Source organism: Capra hircus, chromosome 2 (assembly GCF_001704415.2).
Source record: "Capra hircus breed San Clemente chromosome 2, ASM170441v1, whole genome shotgun sequence".
NCBI lineage: Eukaryota > Metazoa > Chordata > Mammalia > Artiodactyla > Bovidae > Capra > Capra hircus.
The window spans coordinates 44,251,685-44,279,535 of NC_030809.1; the positions used below are offsets into that span (position 1 = coordinate 44,251,685).

Genomic DNA, 27,851 nt, shown 5'->3' on the forward strand with positions numbered 1-27,851 from the left:
AGTTGCTGTGAGTGCAGTTCCAGACCACTGTAATAAAGTGGATATCGGAATAAAGCAAATTATATGTATTTTGTGGTTTCCCAGTGAATATATTTAAATTGTGCAATAGCATTATGTCTGTTAAAAAAAAGAAAACACAATGTACATACCTTAATTTTTAAATGCTTTATTGCTAAAAATGCTAACCATTATCTGAGCCTTCAGCCGGTCGTCATAGTAACAGCAAGGATCACTGATCGCAGATCACAATAACAAATATAATAATAATGTAGAAGTTTGGAATTTTGCAAGAATTACCCAAATGTGACACCAAGGCATGAAGTGAGGAAATGCTGTTGGAAAAATGACACCAGTAGACCTGCTCCGGGCAGGGTTGTTTCAATTTGTTTTTTAAAAAAAACAGTAACTACAAAGTGTACCAAGGGAAAGTACAGTAAAACGAGGTACGCCTGTATTCTCTTTGGAGTCTTTAAGAAATCTAAATGTCGAGCTTCCGGTTTTTAGCAAAGAATGTCTCCTTTCTACTCACTCTTAGCTCTCGTGAGATTTTAAAGTGGTGGAATAATAGTGTAGGGTAAAAAGGAGTAAGGCAGCAAATTTAGACGAGCAGTACAAAGTGAAGTCGCTCAGTCGTGGCTATCTCTTTTGTGACCCCATGGACGATAGCCTATCAGGTTCCTTGATCCATGGGATTTGCCAAGCAAGTGGGTTACCATTTCCTTCCCTGGGGGATCTTCCCAACCCAGGGATTGAACCTGGGTCTCCCATATTGCAGGCAGACACTTTACCATCTGAGCTACCAGGGAAGCTACCATAAATGAAGCATAATAAAGTAGTGGTGTGACTTTAACAGTCTAGGCCCTGGAATGAGACAGCATGGTGTCAAACACTGATTCCTTCGCTTACTGGTGAGCAGCTTTGAATGCTATCTTAACCCTTTTGTCCCTCAGTTTCTGTATGTAACTCTTGGGGTGTTCGTGAGGGTGGGATGAGCTAATACATGTGAATTACTCAGCCTAATAATGCCTGGTATAGACTAAGTGCTCGATAAATGCCACTTTAAATACAGTAACAATATACTAGAGCAACAGCTCACCTCCTAAGGCACTGGTGCAGAGCCTGGGTGACCAAAATGGAGGCTGTAGAAGGAATGTCCTTATTTCGGGGGCAGTTGAAAAAGAATCCTCGAGGTCCTAAAGTGAAGTTACCTGCAGATACTCAGTCATATCATAGTTCTCTTCAGGGTAGTATCTGGATTCTCAGGTTAGAGAGAGGCGGAGAGGATAGAGGATCATCTCTCTGGTTTTCTATGTTGTATTGATAAAAAACACTCCCTTGTACAGAATGATGAGAACACACACATACGCTCAGGCAAGCCGCTGCTACAGTTGAGCACCCATGTGTGGTAACTGCCTTCTGGGAAATGGAAGGAATCAGGGGAGGATGGTTTGTAAATCACCTAAAGAGAGGGTGTGGCGATAAAGGCTCAGAGCCATCCTGCAGCCCCAGGTTCAGATATCGGAACCCGGCCCTGTAGGCGAGGCCTCGGGGAAGCAGGAGATGAAGAACAGCTCTTTAAGCCCTAGTTGGCAACACTAAAGAAAATAGTTTCAATCAGCTCATTTTATCTTCTTCGTGAACTGTGGACCCTTCTATGTTATGCACACTGTAGCCCAACACCTACTTCAGGCAGCTGGCAGGTAGTTCTTGCCCATTAAATGTTGCTTGAATGAGTGAATGAAATAAAATTCCCCATCCTTCTTTTATAGAAAAATACATACACCTCTACCTGTCCTTTGCTCTTGCAAGATTGCTATGCTGGTTTATTATGACTTATAAGGATCTTGGCTTCCCAGATAGCACTAGTGGTAAAAAGAATCCACCTGCCAGTGCAGGAGATGCAAATGACTCAAGTTCGATCCCTGGGTCAGGAAGATCTCCTGGGATAGGAAATGGCAACCCACTCTAGTATTCTTGGCAATACTAGGGCACAGTATCTTCCATGGGCACAGGAGCCTGGCAGGGCTACGGTCCATGGGACCACAAAGAAACACAGCTGAGCGACTGAGCACACAGTAAGGGCAAGGGACTCGATCCAAGAGAAGGCTGTGGAGCCTGTCCTCTCAGGGGAATACTGTTAAGTATTGTTTTGCTAACCTGTTACTGTTGACGGCTTAATTGTTTAAAATTCCAACTGCAGCTTTCAGTAACTAAATTGGCTGTGATATTAAATGTTTTCTCATTGAGGGTGAGCTCTATAAAGCAATGAATAGAATGGAATAAACGGATTTACAGTTCTCTTGGCAACCAGAGGGATTGATTTTTAACACTGCAGATATACATAACTTATATTTGTGGCCAGATTTTCCTGCTGCATCGAAAACTTATAAAATTGCTTATTTTATTGCTCTCATGGGTTTTCACAACAAACATTTTGTTAGAGAATTTATACAGCCTCTTGTAATTGAACATAAATTTCAGTATTTCTCCAGGTGAAATAAGATTTCTCCACTGAAAAGAGAGGTAGTAATTAATAGTCATTAAATCCAGAACCAAGTGTGATTTAGGGTTTTTCTTCCCAGGGAACTAGAGGTTGTGGCTCAGTGGAGTTAAAATACTTTGAGTCTATTCTTGCACTTGCATTTTGTAGCCAAGGTCAAGTCAGTCACCTCCCATCCAAGCCTCAATCAAAAAGTACGTGCTGCGGTGGAGGGGCCTGCAGAGTGATGCTCAGTCCACAGCAGGGAGCAGCACAATGGTGTGAGTGCCATTGCCGTTCAGGTGCTGTGTCCTGTGCTTCATCTCCGCCCAGGTGTTCCCCTCCAGAGATGCACAGGAAGCTTTACCAAAGACTCTCTCATTTGGAGTTTTCTGATTCCATGATTTCAGTTCATTCATTCATTCACTTCCATTATAGATTAAAATTTCACTGACTTTGTTCACCTTGGTAGACTTTGTTCCTTTGAAAGGTAGAGAGGGGTATTTTGGAGTTTTCCATGATGGGAAGGATTTTTCTTTTCTTTTTAACTTTCAACATCTTGGCCTAAAATTTAACACAAGTTGGCACCTTGTTTGTTAGGACCATTTACTTAGGACCAATACTTAGGACCATTTTATTCAACGTTATGGATGTTTAAGAGGTATAAATGATTTGGCCATTATTCCAATGACCTGTAATTTGTCAGGATATGTTTAAGCTTTGATAGAATTTATCTCGTTTCTCCAGGGGACTTAGTTCGGTTTTGCCTTTAATCTTACAGCATCCGCAGATCCAGAAGAAATCTCAGTACATCAAATACCTTTGCTGTGATGACATGAGGACCCTGCACCAGTGGGTCAATGGTATCCGCATTGCAAAGGTAGGTTTTCTTTTGGTCTGATAATGGAATGATGGGTATTTAATGATATGGTTTTGGTTGTCACGACAATTATTGTTTGTTTCATAGTCATAATTTTGCCAGTGTCTCAGTCTCTCAGGCCTAAGTTTCATGTTTTAAGTGTGTTTTTTCTCAGTGATGGGGATAAACTTTCACCAGCTGGCATCCAAGGAATAATACTGCTGGTAAAAGCTTATGTAGCACCAAAGTGATTTATTTTGGCTTTGGAGAATGCACTATATGGTTGTTATATAGCAGAGTTTAGCCTGAACAAAAGAATTTTTTTTTAAAAATTCAACTGCCTTGGGGTTGGGGGGAAAATGAATATAGGTGGATTGTGAAACATTTTTCGGGCAGTGAAAATATTTATACTCTGTACAATACTACAGTGGTAGATACATGTCCTTATATACTTGTCCAGACCCATAGAATGTAAACACCAAGAATGAACCTAAGGAAACCTCAGGTGTCCATGTGGGCTAAGTGATTATAACAAATGTACTACTCTAGTAGGTAATGTTAATAATGGGAGATGCTGTGAATGTACATGGGAAATCTACCCTCCTCTCAATTTTGCTGTGAACCTAAAAGTGCTCTAAAAAAAAAGAAAGTCTTAAAAAAAATTTTTAAGGACACCTTAAAGATGATATGTAGTCCTTGAAAGGATATTTATTCACTTTTAAGTAACTAAAAATAAAATTTATTATAGACATAAAATCAAAGTTGCTTTAAAAATAACTGAAAAAATATTTATGTTGATAATGAACCTAAACAGGATCAAGTATTAACTTCTTGCTGCCTTTCTAAAAATGAGGACAGATAAGAGTAGATTCTAATTTACTGTTATTCAAAGAATTTTTGAAGTATTATAGGGTATTAATTTTAATACAAACTATGAATCAGTAAACAGAAATGTATCCCCTTTTCCTACCCCATACACCCATATCATACCCAGTAAAGTTCGGATGTCCTCCTTTACTGCCTTCTGTTTAGTACGGGAAGCAGCTCTACGTGAACTATCAGGAAGCTTTGAAGAGGACAGAATCGGCTTACGATTGGACTTCCTTATCCAGCTCCAGCATTAAATCAGGATCTAGCTCTTCCAGCATCCCAGGTAGGGTGGAATGCCCAGAACTCTGCCACCAGCAGGAAGGCGTCTGTATAGTGACTGAGCATTAAATCAGGATCTAGCTCCTCCAGCATCCCAGGTAGGGTGGAATGCCTAAGAACTCTGCCACCAGCAGGAAGGCGTCTGCATAGTGACTGATAGGAGGCCCGGGTATCTCAGAGTGGTAAAACTAGGGCTGTGCATAATTTCTAAATTTTAATCAGTAGGCTCATGTGCTATTATTTTTTTAATTATTAGAGCAGACAGTATCATGGCCTAGTTTCCATAATGTTTTGAAATGGAAAACCAGTATATGAAGTGGTAAAGCCAAGAGTTTTGTTACGAAGTTTATTTAAAAATCATATTGCTGAAAGCAAGTGTTGATGCACAACTGGGAATAGAAAGTTGCATGGAGAAGGGTACTCAGAATCATCATGAAACTGCCCTTCAATCCCCACAGGTTTCCTGACATTTCAGTGGAGTGGAAACAACTAGAATTTGTTCAGTATCAACAGTTAAGGAAGCTGTTTAAGTCAAACTTTCTAAGGTTTTCAGAGGAAATCAGTGATACTAAAAAGGTGCTTATTTTCAGATTCCCACATCCTTTAAACAAGGATGCTATGATCACATCTTAAAGGCTTCTTTCCCTTCAAAAGTTCCATAAATGATATCTGTATCATCTAAAAGCATACTTTTTTGTTCTAATGGCCTACATTATGAAATAATTAAGAAATATTTATTTGATTTAGAAACTGTATGACTAGATCTCATCCCTAAGTAAGTACACAGAAACGCATTGTGAATGTGTCACACATGGGCTGGTTTCCACACATATACTCTTTGGTTCTGTCCACCTAGAGGGCTAGAAGCAGTGACAGCCCAGTAGCAATGAGAATACCAAAAGCCTCGACCTTGGTTTCTCAATGCTATTTTCTAAAACAAAAGAGCCAGGGCTCTGGTGAGTGGCTGATTCTAGGGCTGTGGCAGAGAATATATAAGATGAGCCTGGAGCATCGTGTGTTGACGTGCTCAAAAGAACACAGGGATGGGAGTCTGTAAAAAGGGACACAGGACTCAACCTACGAGAGCTCTCAGTAGCCAAAGCTGGAAAAATTCGAGCAACAAGATAACATAGTATAGGGCTCTGCTCCAAATTATAAAATAAATAGCCAGCAGTCCATGGGGATACAAATAAATAATTGAATTAAATAAATGGAGAAGAAGAGACCAATATCCTATACAGATTTCTAAGTGATTTATGCAGATATTCTGCCCTCGAGGAGGTAGAGGCAAACTGCCCCCCTTGTTAACTGTGGGCTGTGCAAAGTGACTTGCTCCCCAAGAGCAGAGCGGGACACACAACCTTGCAGTAAGGAGCCGGCCAGCACCTCGGCCAGCTGACCAGTGTCATCAGTCATTGATAGCTTGTACCCCTGGTGCAGTGTGATGAGACTGGCATTTTCCCTCTCTTGGTCTTCCTCCCTAAATCCCATAACTTCAAAGAAAAAACATCAGACAAATAAAAATTGAGAGGCATGCTTCAGAAACCCTGACCAGTAATTTCTCAAAACTGTCATGGTCATCAACAACAAGGAAAGTCTGAGAAACTGTCATACACGTGGCATGACAGCTATCTGTAATGTGGTAACCTGGATGAGATCCTTGATCAGAAAATGGAAATTGTGGAAAACCTAGTGAAGTCCAAATAGAGTTTGGAGTTTAGCTAATATCGAGTATTGGTTCCTTAGTTGTGCCATGTGGACCAGAATGTTATGTTAATGAGGTAAACTGGGTGCTAGGTATGTAGGGACTCTGTGCTAGCTTTGCAACTTTTCTGTAAATCTATAACTGTTCTAAAATAAAATGTTTATTAAATTGGGAGGAAGAAACCTCTGTGGCAGTGGATTAGGAAAGGCCAAGTAAGAAGACTCACAAGTGGGGTTATAGATAATGGAATAAGAAGAAGATTGAGAAAAAAGATGTATATTTAAAAAATGTATGCAGCACTTAATTTGGGTGCTTCCAAAGGTATTTATGAAGTGATACAGTGCCTTTTCCCATTCCAGAGTCATCTGTCTGTATATATTAAGTATTAGGAAGACTTCTAAGTGTAAATTGCAAAGTCATATACATTCATGTGAAGAGAGCTCAAGAAGCTACATGTTCCAGCCTCTTGTCTTAAAGGTTGCTGTCTTTTAATCTACTCTAGATTACCCTATTCTACTCAGATATTAAATTAAACTATTAAGAAAATAGTTGGTTTTATCCTCTATTGCCTATATATTATTTATTTATTTTATTTATTTTTTTATTGCCTGTATTTTTTACCCTGAAGATACTGTCTTAAATTTATCTAAAGGAGTTTGTGGCTATTATCTTTGCAGGATTTTGATTAATTTGGCTGGACTTATTTAATACTGCGGTCTAATCATATCGTCTTCTCACAGAGAAGCGAGACTAGCTTTAACATTTGATTCTCCGACCAGATGCCAGACATTGGACTAGGTGCTCCCATAAGGTTACCTCACCTGACTTGGTGTCCAGCGAAATTATCTTTTTAGTTCCTTCACCGTAGATGTCAGTCAGATTCCACTGTATCCTCAGCCATTCCCAGGGCCCTTGAAGATGTCTTTGTGCCCTTCAGGAAGCCAGCCTGTGGCACAACTGCTTCAGTGTGGTGCCAACACCCGAAACCCTAGGAGACACACTTCTCACTTGGCAGTCAAATTCTCAGTATTGTTCATTGCTGGGATAAAAGCAGTAATCATCATGTATAGATCTGAATTCATAAGTGAGAAGTCTCTGAGATGGCCTGGAGCCAGGGTTATGTAAAAAGATTGATTCTCAATGTAAAAAGATCAATTCTCAAATGTAATGAAGATATGTTTTTTAAAAAACCACTCTTCTATTCATGGTTCATTAATTTTCTTACTTGCTAGGAGTTCTTACAAGATGGGTCGTCAGGATACCAATAATGTTACACGAACGTTTTGTTGTAATTATCAGTTTCTCCTGATGAGCAGTTTAAAAGGAATCGAGATCTCCTATTTGCCCTAGGGTGAGAGAGGTTTTCTAGTGGAAAACAAGGGCTGTGTCTGTGTGAAATGGGTCAGGTAAAAGTAACTTGCCATTCTGCATCCTGTCTAATCTAGAGTGAAAGCTTTATACAAATGTACATATTTATACTGTCATAATACTTATTTAATCTGACTTTTGAAAATGTTTCAAACAGAATCTCAGTCCAATCACTCCAATCAGTCTGACAGTGGAGTGTCTGACACCCAGCCGGCAGGACACGTCCGTTCCCAGAGCATGGTGAGCTCCATCTTCTCTGAGGCCTGGAAGCGAGGCACGCAGCTGGAAGAGTCCAACAAGGTAATGCGCTCAGGTCAGGGTAGAGGGGACGCCTCTCTATAGTGTTCTGAGGTGGGGTAAGGGGGGGAGCGTAGTGCTCTTTTATTCCTTCATTAGGAATCTTTCTTGGCCTTATCTCAGTATTCTTTCTTTGCTTCTCAGAAATGGATATTTATGAATTGGCTCTGATGATCTAAGATCTCAAAAAAAACACCACCACCTAGCAGTTTTATCAGTGGCTCAGAATTTTAAGAAATAACAACAATCTCCCCCTTTCCTCTCTTAATTTGGATGGAGCAACAACACCCTCTAGTGCCAATGCCTTGCTGTTATTCCAGAGAAACTGCTAAGAGTTGTTACTTTATTGGCTCTTAACTTATTCAGACTCCTTTTCTTTTATGCTTTTTGGCATTTCTTTGCACATTGGGTCAATTTTTCTCAGTTTACAGTTTATGTGGAAGACTAAATTCCCATTAATCCCCTTAAAATATTGGACCCCCAAGCCTTGCATAGAAGGTTGTTCATTGACGCTGAAGGACAAGTATAATTATTGCAAGGCTGCTTAGAAACAGAGAGGCTCTTTGGTTCACCATAGCGCGCTATCTCTGATGTCCTGTGGGCCGTGGCGGCCCCGCCCTGCCACTCTCAGCGGCGTAGGCACACGCCGAGGCAAGGAGCCAGGAGCTTGCCCGGTCTGGCCATTCTGTTTTCATCCAAGAATCATTTTGATTTTTGTTTTTCTTCTCTGAATTACTTATACAATACATTCAGCGAGAGTTAAATGGATATTTCCCCTCAATTTATTCCTTTATTTCCATATATGATTGATTAACTGGACTTGGGGAGGGTAGAGAAGTCATAGGTAGCCCAATGTGGGGTGGAACACCTTCTCTTAGGAATCAATATTTGAGAATTGGTGCTAATAACCTAAATTCTCAAGACAATGACAGTTTAACCCCCTTACCAGAGGCTCAGACTTTTAAGGAATTTTTTTCCTTCCCATATTTAATCAGTTTGAGTGGAACAGCACTATCTGGTGCTGATATTCCATATATATTGTGGAGAAGCTGCGCTTACAAAATTCAGGTGCCTAAAGAAAAGTCCTTTACCTTACCGAACTTAATGGTGTCATCCACATGTATTTTAAATGGTGAAACTAGCCAGCTGTTGGGAGAAAGGCCAAGGGAAGCAAAGGGTCCAAATGGTCTGTGATCAAGCAGCAGAGTACCTCGTGGCACATAGCTTCAGAAAGACCATGAACTCTGCCGCACAGCAGTGACACTGAGCTTGAGTCTTGACCCCCTGTATGTTTCTTCTCCTTGTTACCACAGTCTCAGGTGCCAAATGAGAAGGCCAGCACAGCTAAGGTCTCCACCCCTGCAGCAGCCAAGACAGGGTCAAGTTAAGGTCAGGGGCTGTTCTTTGGAAGCACATTAACCTGGGTGACTCCTGTAACCAGATCTTGCAAACTAATGCTTTTATTTTGATGTGCAGTTATTAAAGGAACATGTGAATGACCTGATGGGCACTAGAACTCAGCACTGTCATGAGCCTTCTAGACTACTAACCTAAGTATTCCCAGTGCTAATTAGATGTCATTCAGAATTGGAAACAGATGGTTTATTTGGATCCTCACAGTTTGTTCAAAGAGCCCAAATGATATACCCAGAGTCACTAAGCCGAGAGTCCTTCCTCTGCTTTCAGAAGCACTTGAACCACATTCCTGCATGAGTAGCTCTATAAAATAAATGACTGGGTGTGGTCCTTTGGGCCATGCCAAGAGGTGCTCAGATGGGCCAGTCAGTAGGTTGTTGGCAAACTCTAGCTCCTGTGTCTTGATACATTTCCTTTAGCCTTCCAAAGTTTCCTCTCATTTTCTTCTGGCTTTTTCTGTATGGTATTTTTACGATCTTTAGCTGTAATGTTTATGAAGCATTTCTTTATGTATTTTCCAGTAAAACAAATGTAAAGAATACCCCCCCTTTACCTGCATTGCTGGACTTCTGTGCATGTTGGATGCAAGTGTCTCACACGAACACGAGTGTGTGTGTCAAGCTCATTCATTGCTGTGTGACTGTGCACGCCTGCTGAACATTCTCATACTCATACCGCTCACTAGCATCAAAAGCCATCCTCATTCTTCAGGAGGCCCTCCAGCAGCTCTCCTAAACCCAGTTATGGCATCTGCTTGATGTGGATGCAGTCCTGGACTGAAAGGTGAACTCCGGTCATCACATCTCCCTCTGCCACAGTCCAGGGGGCGGTCCCCTGCTCAGAGGCCCTGGTGCTCACCCCGGGGCAGGGTGTGTGAAAACCAGAGGTCAGAAAGCAGAGGGCATCATCCAGACAGACTTGCTACAGGAAATTATCCCCAGGTAGTTAAGAAGTTTAGGCATTCGAGAAGGCTGTTAGGTAAACAGATTTTTTCCATGCCCTTGTTACCCGGGGAGTGGGGCTTCAGCCTTCCTGCCGTTGTCCATCTTCATCACCAGCTGCTGCACCCTTTCATGCATGTCTCTGATTCCTTGCTTTTTAGTTTACCAGTCAAATCTTAACCTCTGTAACTGTTTTCTTTGTTGTGTTTTCTCTCTCCCAACCTCCCTTTTATACTCCTTTTAGGCCAGAATGGAGTCTGTGAATCGACACTACACTTCACTCATTCCCCCTTTATCCCCACAGCCCAAGCTAGTCACCCCCTACACAGCCTCACAGCCTTCACCACCCCTCCCGCCCCCACCCCCGCCCCCTCCGCCGCCCCCGCCCCCTCCGCCGCCCCCGCCCCCGCCCCTGCCCAGCCAGTCTGCCCCGTCTGCGGGCTCCGCAGCCACAATGTTTGTCAAGTACAGCACAATAACCAGGCTGCAGAACGCCTCTCAGCATTCGGGAGCCCTGTTTAAGCCTCCCCCCGCATCAGGGATGCAGCCCTCGACCTCACTGTCAGTGAAGCCTCAGATTCTGGTACCCCCCAATGGAGTGGTGCCTCCCCCGCCGCCCCCGCCCCCGCCCCCCACTCCCGGCTCGGCTATGGCCCAGCTGAAGCCCGCCCCCTGCACCCCGTCCCTGCCACAGTTCAGTCCCCCACCTCCTCCACTGAAGATTCATCACATCCAACATGGTACGCAGACAGCTCCTCCAGCGCCCCCACCTCCTCCTCCCGTCCCTGCCCCCCTCCCTCCCCAGGCCCCCCCAAGCCCCTTGTGACCTTGCCCCCCTCAGCGAGCACCAAGACTGTGCCACCCGCAGTGACACAATCGTTGCCACCCACACCTACTCCGCCAGTCCCCCCAGTAAAAAAGCAGCCGGTTCTTCCTGTGTCTCACGTTCCACCCTCTCCCCCTGTTCCTCCGGGTCCGGTGCCCCACCCACGCTACCCAAGCAGCAGAGCTTCAGCGTAAAACCACCCCCCTCGCCCCTGTCCCCCGCGCCCTCCGTGGTGAAGCAGATAGCCAGCCAGTTCCCCCCACCTCCAGCCCCACCTCCCGCCGAGGGGCCGCCCTTAAAGCCTGCCTCGGTCAGCCTCGCCCCACAGTCCCCCCCTGCCGTGAAAGCAAAGCCCAAGTGGCAGCCCAGCTCCGTCCCTGTCCCTTCTCCGGACTTCCCCCCTCCTCCCCCAGAGAGCAGCCTGGTGTTTCCTCCTCCACCGCCACCACCACCCACCCCGGCCCCGCAGCCGCCGCCACCGCCACCACCACCGCCAGCCACACCCACAGCGGCTCCTGCCCCCACCCCCGACAAAAGCAGCTCTCCCGGCAAAAAGAGCAGTAAAACCTGCAGCCCCGGGGGAAAGAAACCGCCCCCGACCCCGCAGCGCAACTCCAGCATTAAGTCCAGCAGCTGTGCAGAGCACCCTGAGCCCAAGAAACCCTCAGTGGACAGTCTAATCAGCAAGTTCGCATCGCCAGCCGAACCCTCGGGGTCTCCTGGCAAGGAGACCCCACCACCTCCAGCAGCGCCCCCCAAGCCAGGAAAACTCCATCTTTCCGGAGTTAACCTTCCCGGGGTGCTCCAGCAAGGATGCCTGTCCGCGAAGGTGGCTGCGCTGAGTGGGCGCGGCAAGGACTCGGTGGTGGAGTTCCCTTCTCCTCCGTCCGATTCTGACTTCCCACCCCCTCCGCCGGAAACCGAGCTTCCTCTGCCCCCCATCGACATCCCAGCAGTGTTCTCAGGAAGCACCTCTCCAAAAGTGGCCGTTGTTAACCCGCAGCCGCAGCCCTGGTCCAAAACGTCGGTGAAGAAGGCCCCTCCGCCCACGCGACCCAAACGGAACGATAGCACCCGCCTCACTCAAGCCGAGATCTCGGAGCAGCCAGCCACGGCCGCAGTCGTGCCGCAAGTGCCCACCTCGCCCAAATCCAGCCTTAGTGTCCAGCCTGGCTTCCTGGCTGACCTCAACAGGACACTGCAGCGCAAGTCCATCACCCGGCACGGCTCGCTCTCCTCCTCGCGCGTGTCTAGAGCGGAACCCACAGCCACCATGGATGACATGGCATTGCCCCCGCCACCCCCTGAACTGCTTTCTGAGCAGCAGAAAGCCGCTTACGGAGGCAGTCATATATCAGGCTATGCAACGTTGCGGAGAGGACCGCCTCCCGCTCCCCCCAAGAGAGACCAGAACACCAAGCTCTCAAGAGATTGGTAGCTACCTTAGGATTTTATTTTCATGCAATGTGTAATCAGTTCTACAATCAGCTCACCTGATCATCTGTGAATGCAGGTGTTCAGAGCCTCCTGGTATGTCGTTATTCAGGTAGTGTTCAGCTCTGTGTGTGTACACATGTTCGGGTACACACATAGCTATACATATATAGATAGGTAGCGTGTGTATGTATATATATATGTATACATATATCTATATGTATATATATATAGCTGAAAGTGATTCTATTTATTCTTTCTCTCTCCTAATCTGGAAATGAGTTTCGTGTATTTTAGGTGGCAGCGGCATGGAAGGGGATATATGTCTTGTCCCTAATGATTTTTGTTATCTATCATTTGGGTTGGACCAAAAACTTCAGACTTTAGAAGATATTTTATAAATGTCCATGTGCGGCCTTTCTGTGCATGTTGTGTATTATATATTAAGGATAGATGTATAATGTGCTATTTCTCAGTTTGAGAAGACAACCAGAATGTTTGGTGTATCTATGGGGCTTTTGTGTTTTTTCCCCCAGTTGGCTGAAGTTAGAACTGCTTGACACTTCATTTCTCTACATACAGGGGCACTTTAATTAGGAATCAGTTTCATAGAATGGGTCATCGTGCAGTGTGGGGAAATTTTCAGATACTATCAGTGTGTGGTTGTGCATAGAAAACAGTATCCATGTGGTGTAACTAAATCATTCTAGCTGCAGCGTTGCTGCCGCGACCCCACCGGGATCTAGAGCGTGCTGTCGCAGGTAAGCTCGTTGCCTGTGTCACGTGGGTAACCTAGTGCTGTTACCCTGTAGTTCTTTCTGTACTGTTGGGATCCTTTCCTTGAGCTTATGAAGCTACATCAAGTTTGGTTTCACGATCCTTGCTTTGATTTATTGTAAGAGACTATCCAACATGATACCCTCAGAATGCTCTGTCCCTGTGTGTCTTTGGGTCACCAGTTACCTCCTTATAGTGTGTGCTGTGAGTGGGTGTTGATATTAGATATCCATAGACAGCTGCTATATAAGATACTCACATCCTTTGTCGATTATGTTGCATCATTACGAAAAACAAAATCACCTGAAATTTTTTTTTTTTTTTTGGTATTGCTCTTTGAAGGGATGGATTAGAAAAGAGAAAACTGGCCCCTGTGCAGCTGTCATTAATTAGGTTTTTTGTAGCTGGTAATGTGGCATACAAAGAATTCACTTAAGTTTGGGACTATCATAGAGGGAGCGGGGGAAAATGAGTGTTTCGAGGATTTCATCCATAGTGACCGGAGCACAATAGGGTCCTTGCTTGTTGAAGCCCGGTTGTAGAGATTTGTCCGTGACCAGGTATTCTGATGGAGTCTGTAGTCCAAGGACAGTAGGTGACATTACATGCTATGCATATGCAGGTTGGTGTAACATGGAACATTGCTCTAACGACACACTATGATCCCATAGGCTTCACACTGTACTTCTGGATGTTTCATTTTCCCCTCTGAATTTTCCTTGGTATTTGAGAAATGTGTACTGACTTAGCAGTTTGTGATGATAAATTGACCATTAGGCCAAGGTTAGAACTGCTCTTAAACAGATTAAAAAGTACCTCCCCAGCAGTGATAAGTCAGCACACCTTGTAATGAACATCTGTGCCTGTTGTGAATAGGGATCACCAGTGTAACTGCCAAAGTGTTCGACCCTGTCTGTAAGGAAAAAGTGATGTCCATAACGTGGGACAGAGATGGTAAATAATTCAAGAGTTAGCAAGACTGCGCTGTGTACACAGGATTTCTCACTGCACCAAAGCACTGCATCAGAGAAAGTGGAACCCCCCCCCCCCACTGTCACATCTCCAGGATGTGATTGTATACTCCTGTTTATAGAGCAATAAGAATATTTACCAGTGTGCATTTGTTATAGCCCTACTTCTTTATAAGATACTTTTTTAGATCTTTTTCAGTTCACCAGGTTTTATGTGCTTGATATTCTCATGGTTATGAAGTGACCTGTACCACACCTATGTTGTTCATTTAAGCATGCACTGCGATTTGAGTACATCTGAGCAACACTGCCAGGCGCCACTGTGACTCATGAATGAAGTGATTCCCTAGTCTTCTGCCCACATCTTCTAAGGATCACCCTTATTTGTGAGATAGAGGACTTTTAAGACTCTGAATCCAATGGTGTAAACATTCATCACTAGGGTTTTTTATTGTGATGGTGGTCTTTTATGTAAGGATGGACAGCTCTCCCTGAGGGAAGAAATCACATTTCCTGTCTTCCTTCACTCCTGATTTGAGCCGTAAGATCCAACCTTTTTTTTCCAGCAGGGGATTTCCTGGGCCTTCTTGCTTGTGTTGAGTCCTGACGGCAGCCATCCTGAACCGATGCTGCTTCTAGTGTATCATTTTCCTGAAAGAGCAGATATCCTTTAGAACACCAGGGACACTGAGGAGAACACAGCCAGGGAGAGGAACTGTGTCAGTGGCTTCGTGACTATTTAACAACAGTCTGTTGCCCTTTACATTTTTCCAGAGACAAAGAAAGCTATTAACTTTTTTTTTCCCTCTTATGTGAAACAACTGAATCAAAAAAACCAAAATGATACTTTAAATATACTTCTAGTGTTTTACTCCCTGGGTTGTTTTTTTTTTTTTTAATTGGGATTTTTGTTGGGATGCAGTTTGGAGACTCCTGTTATCTAGGCGCTCCTCTTCCCTGGTGTGTTCAAGAAAAACACTGCCGGATGACACTGGTACTGTGCCTTCTTCCACTGCCTCCTGCTCAGCTCCTCTAACCCAGCATGGCTTCTCCAGGTCAAGGAAGAAAGTCTTGTCAGTTGGCTTGGCTGTACTGAAAAATGAATAGTATCCTGCTGTTGAGCACAGTGCAGACAGGTGCCTGTTAAGAGCTAGTGACTTGCTAATTAGTGACATCCTTAACTTGTACCACAAAATTTCAAAATTGGATCCAACCTATGCTTAAAGTTTTGGCAACAACTCTGAAGGGCAGCAAAGCCTATTCTGTTAAAACATTAAGTTCATAGTTATGTTAGATTATTCTATATTGAAGCTTGGCTTTTATTACCCAAATACATTTTTCCCTTAGCTGCTGTAGCATTCTGCTCTTGGAAAAAGTAACTACTCTTAAGGTTTACAGGTACCCACTTCACTGTAAATTGGGTGTTTTTTATTTCTGGGGCTTTTTAAGATAAGATTGCTGATTCTTCAGAAGTTACAGGAAACAGTTTTCATTAGAACATCTCAGAGGAATGTCCCACAGACTGTCCCACAGTCCTCGGACATCAAGGTGCTCCTGCCCCCTGCCGGCATAGCCTGCTAAGGAAGGGCTGCGAACTATCTTGGCAGTCCCATCTCCATGTAAGTTTACTTGCCACTAAAAGCAGTCTAAGGAGATCAAAAAGGTAAACAGAACGGGGGGGATCATGAAGAATAATTCCAATAGGTTAACAACTCTGAGGTCAAGGTTAATAGGAGCTGTGCATCCAGTTAAGAGTTTCAGAAGCTGCTATTCTGGGAGAATACAACTGCTAATAAGTTCATGTCAAGGATGTTAGGCTATTAGGAGCCTGAAAAAAAACTTCAGGTAATAGTCGGACTGATTTGACTATCAGGCCACCAACAGAACCCCTTGTCCGTCTTTTTCCTGCAGTTAAAAGCAATTTGTTACAAACACAAGGTGATTTTAAACAAATTCTTTTCCTAGTTTCTATATTACCAAACTGTTTCATGTAGGTTTTATGTAGTTAATTTTAGAACTAACAATTTGTAACTTACATAATCTGATAACCTCACAGATTTTGTTTAAACCAATTAAGACTGTATGATCCTATGTGATTATAGGTGTAATGACTTCCTTTAAATAATTTGGATTTGTACATTTCTAAGAGGATGTTTATTTCTAAAAATTGTTGTCGGTTGCAAGAACCTCTTGGCGCTTGACGTTTTGTTTTATACACTTCACATTATTTACATATAGCAAGTTATTCCTGACCCTATAGGAATGTTTGCCCACTCACAAAGTTGAGATTTGATCCATGGAGAGATGCAAGTAGTACAGAATTAAGATTTATTTTCCTTTAAAAATTGAATGGAAGACCATTGTTATCTCTTTACTAGTCTCCCTCAAAGTAAACAAGTGTTCAGTTCTTAATTGTGCCCTTAGAAGGTCTATATGTATAAGAAATCCAAAATTTAGCTGTAGAGTACACTTGCTAAGTAAAAATAAGCTAAACACAATATACTTGATAAACATTTGAAGGAAATTGGTTTGCTCTTTGCTTGTTGAAGAATAAACCATTTAGAAAACATCTGTTATATTTCCCAGTGCCTTGAACTCTCTTGGAGGAACAGCATAAAAAAATTTAACAAGCAAACTTTGAGGTGCTAATGAAAGAAGGAAGGTGTTTCTAGTTTGTGCAGAAACAGAAAAAGTGACTGACTGTCTCACAAGAGATGGCTTCATCTACCTAATCAAGGTCTGGCTGCTTTCTACCAAAGACATTTAGAGAAGTGAGTCAGGTCAGGGTGATGGTGAATACTACATGTTTAAAAGATGGCCAAGTTCAGAATGAATGTTGAACATGGATGTCTATTAATACCAAGCTCATAATTGAAGCCTCAACCTCTTCTTAAGCAGAACATGCTTGTGGCACTTAAACAAAATCTGCATTCTGCAAACTGTCCATTGTTTGTTTATTGTAACCTAATACCAAAAACTGCCATTTTTCATGATTACCACCTCCTATATTTCTCTCTACTTGTAAATAATTTCTCCTAGGGGAAAAAAACAGCATTAACTGGAATGTTTCAAATGACTTTGCTTAATCTTATTGTCAGCCACTAGTGAACTTTTATAGAAATGTACATTTAGAATATCAGCTTGTGTCAATGTCATAAAAGCATTGTTTACTGTTTTAAAGAAAAATTGCACATTTAACTGAGATTGCTCCCTTTCTTCCCATTTCTTTTTTAAAAAAAGGAGTAAAGGCTCAAGCTAACATCCAGGCTGTGGGAGCTTTGCCATAAATATATACAGTGTAGGAACAGACCTTTTTAAAGCATGAAAAAGGCAAAAGGAACTGCATTAAAAGTACAGGACAGAGGACATTATTCAGATGATTATGCACAGCTCGGTAAAGATGAAGTTACAGTTTTCCTTTCAGCTTTGTTGCTATTATTTTCTTCTACTTAAAATGTACACTCATTTCATTATGTGCCTTGCTCCCTGATTGTGCTAAACCTATATATAGATATATATATGAGAGAGAGACTCAGTACTACTGATGATGTTTTTATTCTACTGCTGGATTAAGTTATTTTCCAAGTTACTTTATTCTTGCCAAGTTACTGTCAGTAAACTATTGTAATGGCTTAGGACAGTAGTCATGCGGTCAGTGTAATTTACGTGTTTCCATTATGTCAACTTATCCAGTCCTTAATAAAAAGAATACATAGATTCATTTAAACATCTGAACTGTACTGGACTGTTTGTGGATCGGCACCATAAGAACCTGGTTTTGCTGTTTACGTTGAAGTACCCAAGACAGACTGCAACACGCACATAGAGCGTAAACTAATTTGATGTGTTCGACTGAAAATAACAAGATTTTTCCCCCTTTAAACAACAGTTAGGTAAGAGCTTTTTGTTTGGAAGCCTTGGTATCACAATCATGTGTTGACTGCTGTGTCAAGGTATGTGTAAATGTGGATTTGAATGTATTTACAATCATGTTACAAAAACAGAAGGTTTCCTTATATTAAAAGAACTGTATGTATTTGGTGAAAAGTAATCAAAACTTCAGGTTCATTTACAACAAAAATAAGGACCAAGTAGAGCAACAGGGAAGGATTTTCTGACACACTTAACTTCAGTTCGGTGGCTCAGTCGTGTCCAACTCTTTGCGACTCCATGGACTGCAGCAGGCCAGCACTTGTAACTTACCACCTAGTGATAAGGATTCTGGGCTTTCACTGGTATGGCTCGGGTTCACTCCCTGGTCAGGGAACTGAGATGCCGCAGGGCACGGCCAAAAAGGTTACTTGCAGAAATACGTTCACAAGACATTCGGATATACCTTGTAGGATTTTATTTAGGCCAAGTTCTTAGTACACAGCAACAATTAATTCCAAATACAGTTTCAAAATTAAAAAGTGAAATGTCCCCCCAACTTATCTGGAGGTGGTTTAATGGCACACACAAGAAACATTACTGGCAAGAGATGCTCCCTCAGGTTTTCCTACATCGTTTTTACTGAAGGCGTAACCCCAACCCTCCCTCTGGGAGCTGTAAGCACAACTGGCCAGATCACAAATTGTTTACATTCTTTTCTGTAAACTATTTTGTTAAGAAAAAGATGCATGGACACAAAATATGGTAAAAACTGCTTTTCCATAGAATTCTAAAGTTTGCAAAAGACGTTTCCATTTTAATGTGAAAATAAGCTTTTTGTCTGCTTTTTGTTTGATTTTTTACAAAAAACCAAGATATTTAGCAAGGATCATTTATACACAGGCCCTGTCATTTTATTTGTCAATTTTTTTTTAAGTATGAGATTCTCAAATCAGAACAAAGCTCAGCACAAAATAAGGTAATGAGCGCGTTGCCTCCATTCAAGAACTGTTTTCTAAGGCTCTCAGATAAGGCTGTGCTGCTCCTTCCAGTGCTGAGACACTGTACCATTTTAGCTACATACACCTAATGAAAAAGACCAGTTGTACCGAGTGTAGTGTCAAAAGGGTTAAAATGAAGATTACTTTTACTAATTAAGGCTGCACTCAATACAGTCCTTTAAACAACACTTTGAATTGTATTAACTGAAACATAGTGTTAACTTTTCAAGTATCTTCCTGAAGACATCAAGTAGAACTTTAAAATAAACATATAACACAGTTAAGACAGTTGCAGAAAGAATACCAGGCGCTGAGTCAGGGATTCTACTGTTGTTAACTAGCTGTTACCTGAAATGAAACATCTAACCTCATCAGTAAAATGAGACTGAACTAAAATTTCTGAAATTTCATCTAGCTCTAAAACTCTTAAGTAAATCATGTGAGGGAAATTATCACCTTAACACTGATCAGGAGTTTCTGGCAAAGAAGTTCAGAAGCAAACAGATGAGAAGTGATGCAGATCCCCATTCTTTTCCAGGATGTATCAAGCACCTGCTAGCTCGTCCATCAAAGCCTTTTCAGAGAGAGAGGTGGCCTTCAGGTCATGCCATGCTCTCTCCAGAGAGGAAGAAAGGTAGTGAAAGAAAAAGTACCAGTTCTTAATGCAGAATGGTCGCCTGCTAGAAGAAAGGGAGCACGAAAGGGTAAAAACACACTACTATCGTCGTCATGCCTCAGAAAAACCCTGGTGGTCGTGAGACTGCTGAGGGGCACAGCTACAGCACAGAGGCCACTGTGAAGACAGGAAGGCCTCTCTGGCTGGGTAGCGAGCAGCAGCAGGAGGGGACGAGGAGGGAGGAAAACGCCTCACCAGTGACTCTTAGGAACACAGCAAAAGCAGCAGGTCCTTAACGCTGCGTGAGAAATAGCAGGGCCCCCGGGAAGGAAGCAAGCAAGTCGGCAAAAGACGGGAAGCACTAGACCAGACACCTTAAAGGATTCTTACGTATGTCAAACAACAGGCTCAATCTCAAATCTAGATTGACAAGATTTTGGTTTTCAATTTATTGCCTAGGTCATTAGGTCAACAAGAAAAGTATGCTTTTGTTGAAATCCCCATGGCCTGTCCAATAGTAATACTTTTAAAAAGGGAGCAACTTTTAAGTCACATCTCTCCCTCTTTTTTTTTTAAAGGCAAAAGTGAGTGGACACAAGTCAAAAACACTTCAAGAGGAAACGGACCTCCTCTAGCCCAAAAAAATGGTTGCTTACTGGTCAGCAGATTTTATACCTGAATCATCTTTGCCACAATATTACGTAGCATGTAAAATTTCTGCACTCGTTTAGAATTCCTACCAACCATCTTATTTAAAAATGGGGTGAACTTACAATAAAACAAATACTTCCCTCAGACTATTAATAACATGCAGCCTATGAAATATTAGAAGTCCCCAATGACTCTAAGCCTGGCCCATCATCATGACATAGTATCCTTCCAAAACAATATGTAGAATTTAAAACTGTACAAAAAAGGTAAAATATGCAGAAAACCCAAAAGGTGGTGTTTTTAAAACAAAAAACTACACACACATTAGTACTAAAAAATACAGGGAAAACTGGCTGACCCATGGGTCCCTGTGCTGCAGGTCTTCACCGGAATCTCAGCCCCCGAGTCCGGCAGGGGTCCCATGGGCAAGCTGACCACCACCAACTCTTTATGCACAGCTGCCTTCTGGGCTTCTGAAGGTGGGAGCTGTAGGAACTATTTGCTGGATTTTGAAATACCTTCTGCTTTATTAGTCCACTAAGCTTTCTCAGCAAAAAACTATTTAAATAATTTTTAACATCTAATTTCAAAACAGTTTTCCTAGTTACACACCAACACTAGGAAAAGTTTAACCTCTCCAAGTACAGTCTTGGTTGCATCCATAATGAAGCTGAAGGCTCAGAGGACACTCAAGGGCCATTACTTTGAAGGAAGACAGGGAATTGCAGGGAATTAAGGGTATCAAGGTGACCTAACAAAGTATGAAGTGTAGTTTACAGTGTACTGGAGGCAAGTTAATGAAAATGAAATGCAGTGTCTGGGAAATCTTTGCTAACTGCAATGTGTAAGGAAAAAAACCTGCAACTTTAAAACAGAAATCTTAAGGAAACACTGTATCTGGGTCTCAGTTACATGGTGATGAGTTTTGTGCTCTGGTACTAGTAGTAGTAGCTCTGTCTGCACTGTCTGAACTCCCTCACACCTACGACACTTGCTCACTTTACATTCACGTTCCTCACCTGCACTGTCCTGTTCAAGGCCCATGTCTGACATATACACAGCTGCCACCTCTCACCTTTCATCCAGCCCTGGGAGGTCACCTGGCAGAGCTCCCTGCTGGCCAGGCCACTGAGACTAGAAAGGACCCATGGCAGCTGTGGCCTGTGAGCTGGTGCCTCATCACAGTATTCACCTGCCAAACAGCCAGGCCTCCTGGATTTTTTTCAGTGTCTCTTATTACAGAAGAGATGACTAAAGTCATCTGCCTTCCAAACTCCACTGAATTCAAAGCTGTAATTGTGCAGATGAGAAAAAGAAACCAAAAACTTGGATAAGCACTTGGCCTTATACCACTCATCCCACTATTCTTAATCTGAAATTTAAGGTTCAGATTCTCACCAAGAGCAGCTACTGCAAAGGCCAATCACACAGAATCAGGGGAATAGTTATCTTCTCTAAGTCAGTAAACAAATTCAACAGTAGCTAACACTTGCCATTAATAACATTCAGAGAGCACAGGAGCAAGCCTTGTATTCCCAGTGACTCTCAAGAGAATTGAAAATAACTATTTAAAAAAAAATTTTGTTCCCTAAATAGTCAAAGTAGTAAAGAAACAGTTGGTCCGACTTCTAAGATCCTACTCTTCAAAACAGCACCTAAGGCCAGGGTTTAGGATGCCTCGTGAGCAAGGCACTTCTACCTACCGTTCACCTCTCTAGAACCTTAGGAGCCTTCCTGTCTACCTCGGCACGCCCACCTGAGCTCGTGAAACCGGCTGCACCATCACCCCTGTGGGTACACTGCCATCAGCAGCAATGCAGTCTCACGCAGCAGCAGCAGCAGCAGCAGGACCAAACCACCCTCAGAATGGAGACTCAAATCGATCTCATAATCTACGAACTGAGAAACATGAAGGGATGCAAGTCAGCTCAACATTAACTGGTTCGGAGCACTCAAGTGCTGAGAAAATGCAGAATTTACAGTGCTGAAGAGGAAATAGGTCATCTGAAACAGTTACAAAAATGGTTATGTATGATACTTAAATATTGGTTCCCCCTCCCTCATACAAGTGGAAGAAAGTGTGGGGCTGGGGCACGCACTGGGCCACGCGGCTAACCTTCAGCACAGGCACTGCAGATCATCCAGTGCCACAGATTCCGCAGGAGGAGAAATCCCAAGGGTGTACAGTATTCCTGAGAAAGATCCCAGATTTTTTTTCTGAATCAGTCTTAACCTGATTTGTTTCACATAGTTACACTGTTATACCTCTGATATATTCAGAAACCGTCACTTTATTTCAATCCAAACAGCTCAGCATAGTATAAGTGATGGCAGAAAGGTCCATTTGTTCAAATTCAGCTTGCTTTTTTGTTTTAATACTGAGGGATAAACCAAAAAAAAAAAAAAAAGGTAGCTTTTGTCATTTGTATCCTTCATTCATTTCACTGGAGGGGAATCCCCAGGGCCTTTCGATAATCTGGGAAGACCTGACTATTCCTGTGAGGGAGACAGCCCTGCTGAGCTTTACTCAGAATAATGCATGATAGACTCCACATAATTCCCAGGAAAAAGCCCAGTCACTCCGTTCATAACTCCCTCATACCAACCATCGTCATTCTTCTTGATGACGTAAATAATGGCTCCTTCCTGAAAGGACAGCTCGTCTTCCTTGTCTTTTGTGTAATCATAAATTGCCACAACTAGAGGAGGGAAAAAAGGATATGAAAAAAGAAGGACATTCATAGAAAGGTAGAGCCGAGTAATGACTACCCCTCCCGAACTTCTACAGCACATCAAAACCTGACTTTCTCAACACAGGACCCACCCCTCCACCCAAGTTCATTGTCTAATACCCAGTCTCTACAGTGGAATTCCACGTTGAAGTTAGGTTCAAAACTTCATAGACGGCAAAAAGTAGTATTTAGTCAAACTTTACTGATCAGTCTGATAAGAGATACACACAACCCCAGAATGGGGAAAGATGGCTGTTTCTTCAGTAGAGCTTGTGTTAACGCACCATATTATGTAAAAGCACGTATCTTTAAACATTGGAATGATACTACAGCAATGAGATAAACTAGGAGAGGCCTGTGAGAAAATGAAATTGAGGGAGTAGCAGACATGTCTCTTTTCTCACACTTTTAGAGCCTATGCCTGTTAACTGAGGAGAGTGACAATGTGTCAATGATGGGCACCTACCATACATATTCTTTCAAAACACATGCTGTATTATGCCACCAATTTAACACCTCCACAGTAACAGACTGAAAGTGTTAAGAAAACTGAGATACCTGTGAGCTCTCCTATGATTTTCATTACTTAAATAACTTGTTAACCAGGGCCTTTCAATGATTTCTCGGAAAATCTCTGGTTCTTAAGTATTACGTTTTCCTCAGTGGTATAATTAAATTGGGACACCCTATATTGGGCTTCCCCACTGCCTCAGATGGTAGAGGATCTGCCTGTAATGCAAGAGATCTAAGTTGATCCCCAGATAGAGCAGATCCCCTGGAGAAGAGAATGGCAACCCACCCCAGTATTCTTGCCTGGACAATTCCATGGACAGGGGAGCCTGGTGGGCAAGAATACCTGAGTGGGTAACCATTCCCTTTACTAGTCTCCCTCAAACTAAACCTTCTACAAAAAGATCTTCTGTACCTTCATTATGCCACTCAGAATTTCACTCAATAAAATCTCTATCTATTGTGAGAAGCATATATTGACTGTTTCTTATGCAACCTTAATCCTAAACAAATAAGAAACAAACAAAAACAGGGACTTTTGAGATAGTAAAACTTGCTCCAGTTAACTTGAATTTCTGGCCTGCTTGAGTAAAAATTCAACAGCTTTCCTAAACTGAGTATTTGCCATTAGAGTGACAGAGGATGCCAGAAAATAGTTTAGCAGAAACTACAGTTTGTGTGTATTTCTCAAAGTATAATCAAACACCTAAACAAATATAATTAAATGACATACAAGTTTAAAGAGAATACAAGATATGTAGAGTATTTAGTATTTCCAGTCAACTTAATTTTAACTTTTGTTTTTTTGGACTGATAACATTCCTGATGCTTACAGAAATGTAAACCCACTGAAAAGTAATTTAGAGGAAACTACCGCAAATCCTGTTAATTCCGCGCCTTCTGAATCTCTCAAACCCACGCTTTTCTCCATCGTCATAGTCAATGCCCTCATCCGTGCAGCAGTCTCCAAACTGGAATACACGTATCACTAGGGGCACCTGAAGACTTTCTAAGCAGCATGAGTGACATGATCCTGCATCTAAATCTGATCTGCCTGGGACGATACCATCAGTCAAGCATCAGTCATAAAAGTTCTCATTTCCTGCTTATCTTTCTCCTACTTAAAACTACAGTGGTGCACTATGCTTAAGTACAGAAACACCCTGGGTGCCAAAGGGCCAATTCATATTACCAGCATGGTATTAGAGAATGACTCCCCAGAACACCCCGCTTTTTCACAAGTGAGGTGGCTCCCATTCCTTTGCTTTCAACGACAGTTAGGGTAGACTTTAATGAGGTTATCAGATGACCCATCATACAAAACATAATTTTTAAAGGCAGAACATCAACTGACTTTTGGCAAACAACTCTGAAGGAGTTAAAAGAACTGAGTGACAGTGCTGCATGAAAAATACTTCCATTTGCATCTATTTATTTATGTGGACAACATTTGCAGCACCACTACCCCAGCTGAGGCCCTAATCTCTTGCTTAGAAAGATACCCAACCTGGTCTTTCCAACTCCTATTTTTCTTTCTTTCTAATGCACTCTACAGTATTATCAAGTATCTTTTTAAAAAATTAAAATATAAGTACATGGGAACTTAGCATTAACCTACTTAAGATCTTCCACAATTTTCCTCTACTATCAGATTTTTCAAAAAGAAAAAAAATTCCAAACACCCTCATCCTGGTATTCAAGGCCTCCCAATATAACTATAACTTACTTCCCATCCGGCACCCTTAGCTCACCCACTCCCTCCTTAAAATTCACCAGGGCCCCAGGCACAGGACATTACTCACAATGCCCTTTCAACTCAGAGGATTCTCTCTGACTGGATGGCCCTTCCTCTCTCTCTCCTCTGCCTGAGAAACTCACACTCAGCATTCAAAGCACATCACGCATGCCATGTTCACCGAGGAGCGTTCTGGACTCCTCAGAATGAGAGGCACTAATTCATTCTTGGACAATCATTAATGGAGCAGCCATTCTGATTTTTAGAGATACAAAGATAAATAAGACAAGGAACTGACACAAGTCTTGTAAGGACAGAAATGCTACCTGATAAATCATAAACTGTTTATGCTTCTGCCAAGAAGTTCTGTCACTGAGGCATTTTGTCACAAATAATCTAACACCAGTAAAAATCGAGCCAAGACTCGATCCCAGGTCTGTCAGAGTTCAAGCTTAAGACAATGTTAAAAAAAGACAATGTTAAAAATGTGGGCTCAGGAGTTATGCTGTCAAGTTTAGATCCCAGCTATACCACTTATTATTTTACAGAATATATTCCACTTTCCTAAGCTGCGATGGCACCCCACTCCAGTACTCTTGCCTGGAAAATCCCATGGACAGAGGAGCCTGGTGGGCTGCAGTCCATGCGGTCGCGAAGAGTCGGACACGACTGAGCGACTTCCCTTTCATGCGTTGGAGAAGGAAATGGCAACTCACTCCAGTGTTCTTGCCTGGAGAATCCCAGGGACAGGGGAGCCTGGTGGGCTGCCGTCTATGGGGTCGCACAGAGTCGGACACGACTGAAGCGACTTAGCAGCAGCACCAAGATGCTTTTTACTCAGCTATATAATGGGTATTAAATAACCTAGATAGCATATTGAAAAGCAGAGACATTACGTTGCCAACAAAGGTCCGTCTAGTCAAGGCTATGGTTTTTCCAGTGGTCATGTGTGGATGTGAGAGTTAGACTGTGAAGAAAGCTGAGTGCCAAAGAATTGAAGCTTTTGAACTGTGGTGTTGAAGAAGACTCGAGAGTCCCTTGGACTGCAAGGAGATCCAACCAGTCCATTCTGAAGGAGGTCAGCCCTGGGATTTCTTTGGAAACAATGATGCTGAAGCTGAAACTCCAGTACTTTGGCCACGTCATGCAGAGTTGACTCATTGGAAAAGACTCTGATGCTGAGAGGGATTGGGGGTAGGAGGAGAAGGGGACGACAGAGGAGGAGATGGCTGGATGGCATCACTGACTCGATGGACGTCAGTCTGAGTGAACTCCGGGAGTTGGTGATGGACAGGGAGGCCTGGCATGCTGCGATTCATGGGGTCACAAAGAGTTGGACACGACTGAGTGACTGAACTGAACTGAATACCTCAAAGCCCTGTTACATTAAATGAGGCAATGCACATATAATGTGTAGCCCAGGGCCTTGTACATAGTAAACATTCTATATAAATGTTAGCCCTTTTAATTATTAACTATTGTGATATACTATCTCTAACATATTTTCTGTTATATAACATTATAAATTATTCTGAACCTCGGTTTTCTAGTTTGCAAAATGGGGAGACTATCTCATATTAATAAGTTTTGCATTATGCCAATAAATACAAGAAAATGTATTTTCTCTCCCCATGTTCAACCAAGATACTTATATATACAAGTTATCTCCACTTAGGATAAACCTATGCAGTGGTGCTCAACCTTGAAGTTATCTGAGGAACCTTAAAAAATTCTGATGCCTGGGTCCCCCGTCCACAGACTGATTTAATCTGGAAGTGCGGACACATTAAACACTCCCGAAGTGACCCTAAATGCAGGCACAGGTGAGAGCCAGGGCTAAGTCTATAACTTTGCTAAGTTAGCAAAGTCTATGAATCTAAGTCTAAGATAGCAAAATAAGACATCAGGCAACAACAGCCTTAACATGCATGCACACCCAAAGAGCAGTCAATCATAAGATGAACACAGCTGGTTATTTTTGTTTTCCCAGAAAGAGGAAGGAAGAGCTTATCTGATTTTTACATTTTAAAAGATTTGGCTTAACAAAGATAAACTTTGAAAAATATCAGGCATTTTCTTTTAGAGTTATTTGGACTGAAAATAAACTTACTTTCCTCTCTTACAAGTCTCCCCAGATTTTTGCATATTCACTGAGGAGTAGATTTTTTAACAAGCATATCTTTTCATTATGCTTTCCTCTTAAGGAATCACTGAGCTGGTTTTTCAGAACTGAAAACTGTCATCCCTTTGTCCAGGACAATATTCAAGTCTGCTAACAAGTTTGCAGAGCCTGTCAATGTCCAAGGCCACACCCTACAGAGTACCTTGGGTGCTTCTTTTCTTAGAAGCAGCTTTATTAAGATGCAATTTAGACACAAAACACAATCAGTTAAGCGTAAAATTCAGTGAGTTTTGATACATGTATGTACCCAGACACATGACAAATGAACAGCTCCCACCACAACCATCACACTGGACAATGGTTGTCCAACACTGGTGGTCCGAAAGTTTCCT

At 42.5% G+C, this 27,851-nt stretch overlaps 2 protein-coding genes across 10 annotated transcripts in view; one reads left to right on the plus strand and one right to left on the minus strand.

Annotated features, from left to right (window-relative positions):
- RAPH1 (Ras association (RalGDS/AF-6) and pleckstrin homology domains 1) overlaps positions 1-17,951 on the plus strand; it is a 103,797-nt gene extending 85,846 nt beyond the window's left edge. The window contains 6 exon segments of the mRNA XM_018060606.1: positions 3,261-3,359; positions 4,371-4,491; positions 7,718-7,860; positions 10,459-11,017; positions 11,020-11,193; positions 11,196-17,951. Coding sequence (XP_017916095.1) covers positions 3,261-3,359; positions 4,371-4,491; positions 7,718-7,860; positions 10,459-11,017; positions 11,020-11,193; positions 11,196-12,478 — 2,379 coding nt within the window. The 3' untranslated portion in view covers positions 12,479-17,951.
- Positions 18,554-27,851, minus strand: part of ABI2 (abl interactor 2) — a 105,358-nt gene continuing 96,060 nt past the window's right edge. For 6 of the 9 annotated variants that reach the window (XM_018060628.1, XM_018060647.1, XM_018060652.1 and 3 more), the window contains one exon: positions 18,554-23,059. In XM_018060628.1, the coding sequence (XP_017916117.1) occupies positions 22,884-23,059 (176 nt within the window). In that variant the 3' untranslated portion in view covers positions 18,554-22,883. The remainder of the gene's footprint in view (positions 23,060-27,851) is intronic. The other 3 variants (XM_018060623.1, XM_018060614.1, XM_018060640.1) reach the window with 2 other exon arrangements.